This window comes from Phytophthora parasitica, assembly GCF_000247585.1.
Source record: "Phytophthora parasitica INRA-310 unplaced genomic scaffold supercont2.22, whole genome shotgun sequence".
NCBI lineage: Eukaryota > Oomycota > Peronosporomycetes > Peronosporales > Peronosporaceae > Phytophthora > Phytophthora nicotianae.
Genome location: NW_008649008.1, coordinates 650,926 through 655,513, shown reverse-complemented (window position 1 = coordinate 655,513; position 4,588 = coordinate 650,926). Strand labels below are relative to the sequence as shown.

The window sequence follows — 4,588 nt, the reverse complement described above, 5'->3', positions numbered from 1 at the left end:
AAAGTACTCGCGGGAGCAATTGGAAGAAAAAATTGGCCCTGACATAATTCGGAAATTCCCACGAGTTCGCGACATGTTGGCCACGCACAAGTGAGGCCGTATTCACGTATCTCGGATTTTATCACAAGTCGGTTGGAGCGTATATTGCGTTATTGTAATATCTGTTGAGGCTACCTACATCTCGAACAATGTGTGTGATTAAGATTCGTAAATATAGCTCACAATGCGTAAGACTCCCTCTATATTTGACGTTGGAGACCACTTCTTGACATCGAACACCTTCTTGAAGTTGATAATAGCCCTCTCTTCTTCCGCTGGGTCCATGGTGTGAGCTCGTAGGGATCTACTTTCAATATTTTTGATCTGAAACTGGGTAGTCGGGTCGAAAGGTAACGATGCCCCTTTACTAGTGGTTAGGAACACAATGCCTAAAACTATCCCAACGGTGGTACGTCGCATTCTTGATCGCATTGTCGTCGAGTCTTGATGTGGAGCTTGTGCGCTTCTTCGCCAGTTCAGAACTGGCGAGTAGTAGCTACAGCGTAGGCACATTTAACACTTTGTTTCGCAAGGTTGTGTAGATATGACATAGCTAAACTCAAGTAAATGGCAAGGGAGAGATAAGCTCTTTACAAGTAAAAATGTACTACGGTAGAGACAAAAAAGAAGAAGAAAAAAGCTTCAGCAAAGGTGTCAATCTGACTCTGTTAGAAAAGTGCTGATGTGCTGATCACCTCGAGATCATCCGGTTGCCAATATTTGCAATGGAGGAGCTATCTAAAGCTTATGATTAGAGTAAGCAGCGATGAAGTGCCTGATCGCTAAATTACTCACACCTAGGCTTTTCATGTAATCTGCAGCGTCATCTAGAGGCATTATTCCTGTGACGAGGTCACACAGCACCTTGTGCAGAGGAAGTTTATTTCTTAGCACTAACTTTTGTCATGTTCAAATTATAACGCCCAAATGGCAGTAAATCTTGACTAAATGTCAATTCAAACTTTAGTTCCGCGCGCAAAATGGAGCGCCAACCGCCTTCATCCTCGCGCTCCCCCAAGCGCCCACGCAGTCCCAATGCTGCATCCAGCGACCAGAAGAAGCCGCGACTGTCCTCCTCCCCACCTATCGGCTCTGTGCGCGACGACACGCTGCGTATCGTCACCCAAGTGCTGCGCGACGAGAACCGCCAGCTCATGGAGGACCGCGATGCCCTCGAAAAGAGCAAAGCGGCGCTGACGGAGAAACTCGCACATACTCAGCGCAGTTTGAGGGACATGGAGGACGATATGGCTCGCTTGTATCGCCAGAAGCAGAAGGAGATGGACACACAGCGTTGCGAGTTCGAACAGAAGCTGCAAGAGGCTACAGCAAAAGAGTCTAAGGAGATAAACGCTACTCTATTATACTCCAAACAGACAGCTAAAGAGATGAACAGCTTCTTACGCAGCTGTGAGCTCTGGAAAACGAGATTTACTGCATTAACTGGGCAGCTAGAGATAAAGACGGAGAAAATAGCAGCTCAGCAGGTACAGAGCGTCGTCCGAGACCTGGTGACGAGTGTGGAGGTCAAAACACTCAAGAACGAGGCAGAGAGAGAGCAGAGGCTGTTGCAATGGGCCACGTGGATCCAGGAGGACACTGCTAAGTGTCTAGAAGAGAGAAACAATGAGAGACAGGACACGGAGGCCTTTGAGGCCATGGAGAAGCAGTTAATGGCCGATCGAGTGGTGGAGTTGGAGACGCAGTTGGCGCAGAAGAGAACAGTGGAGAAAGAGAAGGAGATGGAGCTGTCTTCTTTAAGAGCAGCACAGGAAGAGACTGTAGTGAAGGAGGAGGCTGAAGCTGAGAAGAAGAGAATGGCTAAAGAATTGGAACAGATGAAGAAGAAGATGGAGATTTTGACGCAGGAGAATGTGACGTTAAAACAGCTTAACGATAAGCTGGAGGAGAAACATATGTAGAGATGCAATGATTGGTTCTTAGAGCCTCTGGTACCATGTACCAGGTATTACAAGAGTGACAGGTCACTCTTCATCTAACTTTGGTACACTGGGGGTACGTACCCCGTTACAATGGGGATGAGAGGACTTGTGTAAAAGAAGGAGAAGAAAACTTGTGCTGTAGACGGTAAAACAGGTTGTGATTGAAGAAAGTTGGTGGGCAGCAAGGCTAACCTTGCAGGCCACTTCTTTAGATATTTGTGTCTAGTGTAGCTTACATGATACTTCTCTTATGCAATAAGAAGTTTATCTAATAGGATTATGTGCTACACATCATGCTTTTAAGGAGTCCGACTGTATGCATTGACACAGTATTTGGATTAATTTTTATGTACCCATACATGATTAGTAATGTGGGCCGTTTCCTACTTCATACACCAAGCAAAGGTGACACTACTCCTTCGTGATCAACAAAAAGATTATGCACAGTGCGGGATGCATCATCTTTCGCTGCTCCTTTCGCGACGAAAGAGAACACAGGTTATCTTTGATAACACCGAAATTGGACCCCTCGCGCTCACTACTGGGTTATCGCTGATAACATCGCTAACCCCTCTTTCGCGGCAATCTCGACGTCGACGCTTTTGGTGTTCGGCGAGACTCTACCGTACGCTAAGACGCAAACAGTATGTGCATGCTTTCTTCAACCACACCTCAAGTGCTGCTGGGTCAGTGTCCACGCGTTTCTGATGACATAGCGGCGACCACAGCTGGTTGAATCAAAAACCTTCTTCAAAGATCGGATCTGCTCAAGTACTGTAACTTCTAAAGTCAGAGTTGAAGGGAAGTACATAGAGGTCACAAAGTTTGAAGCGGGAAACAACTTCACTCTGGGTCACAGGCTGCCAGCCTTTGTCAACGTGTGTGAACCTTCGTGCAGATTTATACGCTACCTTGACAAAGCTCAATCCTCGTTTCATTCTTCGATTTGCCAAAAGCACCACGACTATTGCAGCAGCTATGAAGATCCAAGCTGCTATCGCCGGTCTGCTCTCCTTCGCTGGTCTTACCAGCACCTCAGCGGAGCCGTCATGGCACAACCTCGCCATCACCGCGCCGCAATACGGGCGGTATCTTACCCGAACAGTCTCCGAAGAACCTTTCTTCTGGCAAGCCGACACCGCGTGGGAGCTCGTACATCGTCTCAATAAGACGTCCATCGAATTTTACCTCAAAACCCGAGCCGAACAAGGCTACAACGTCGTCCAGACTGTCGTGGTCTCTGAACTAAACGGTACGACGCGTTCGAATTTCTACGGCGACCTACCGTTCAACAACTCGGACCCAACTCAGCCGAACGACGCGTACTTTGAGCTGGTGGACTGGACCGTCGATCTGGCTGCTAGTTATGGTATTCTGATCGCCTTAGTGCCTACTTGGGGCATGTACGTGAACGGAGGCTGGCATAGTACTTCCCCTATTTTCAATGAATCGAATGCGTACGAGTGGGGCAAGTACATTGGCCAGCGTTACCCTGGTCTACCAAAGATCCTTGGCGGTGACTCGAACGCCATGTGGTCCTGGAACATGTCGGAGGTCCAGGCCGCATACGCTGAAGACCCGGATCAGGACTTGCCGTCCCTCCTTGCTCCGATTGAAGACACGTCGTCGGTATGGGCGAGTATGCGTCGTGGTCTGAAGGAAGCAGAGAGCACTCAAGGCTACGAGTCTGTAGTTATCTACCACCCGACTGCCGGATGGATTGTTAAGCCCGAGGTTACTCCGGAGGCCTATGGACACAACATGTTGCCGGATGAAGAGGACAGAATGTCCATTGATGCAGTGCAATCGGGTCATGCTACCCCCGATCCGACCTCTAAATTCACACCAACTATTGGCTGGGATTCAACCAAGAACTACGAGGTGATTGCCAACATGAGGGACCGCTTCACTGGCCCTGTAATCGATCTGGAGAACCACTATGAAGGTGCGCACGACAGCTTCAATTTGGAACGTCAGATCTGGAACTCTTCCCAGATTCGAACGGGTCTGTACCATGGCGTGTACAACGGTGCCTCTGGCTTCACGTACGGTGCCAACAGCGTGTGGCAGATGTACGAGCCTCGCTCGGCTTTACTGCGTGACAGTGACTACTACGCCCCGCAAATTAACCAGAATGCGTCTGGTTCCTGGCGCGAAGATGTTTACTTTGAGGGGGCCACACAGACCCAGTACGTCACAAAACCCCTGCAGAACTTGACTGTTGCTGTTCTCGAAACGCTGGAACCTGCTCGTGAAGTGTTGGCCAGTCCTAGTGGCCACACGGGCAAGTCGGTGAACACGTACGAAGGCACGCGCTACATCTCCGTTCTTGCTTCAAAGAACCGTGACCGCTATTATGTGTACACGGGCCACGGAGACTCGTTCGCGTTGCAGCTTGACAACGGATCTGGTGCTCGCTCGGGAAGTGCTCGTTGGTTCTCCCCTCGTGACGGACAGTACTACGCGAACGCTACGGTCAGTGTTCCGGAGAGCGGCAATGCTACTCGCATCGACTTCACGCCTCCTTCAGGCGGCAGCATTGACGATGACTGGTTGCTGGTACTGGAGTTCTAAGACAGGACGCCCGACACACCTAATGTTTTTTT

At 49.4% G+C, this 4,588-nt stretch overlaps 2 protein-coding genes across 2 annotated transcripts; both read left to right on the top strand.

The window, feature by feature from the left end:
• Positions 1 to 1,019: 1,019 nt before the first annotated feature.
• PPTG_10630 (hypothetical protein) lies at positions 1,020 to 1,961 on the top strand (the record flags this gene model as incomplete). Its single annotated transcript, XM_008906016.1, has 1 exon — positions 1,020 to 1,961. One exon carries the CDS (start codon positions 1,020 to 1,022, stop codon positions 1,959 to 1,961), a length of 942 nt encoding a protein of 313 aa, XP_008904264.1.
• Positions 1,962 to 2,960: 999 nt separating this feature from the next.
• PPTG_10629 (hypothetical protein) lies at positions 2,961 to 4,576 on the top strand (the record flags this gene model as incomplete). The annotated part of the gene is made up of 1 exon (XM_008906015.1): positions 2,961 to 4,576. The coding sequence occupies one exon, from the start codon at positions 2,961 to 2,963 to the stop codon at positions 4,554 to 4,556; it is 1,596 nt and encodes a 531-aa protein (XP_008904263.1). The 3' UTR covers positions 4,557 to 4,576.
• Positions 4,577 to 4,588: the final 12 nt, after the last annotated feature.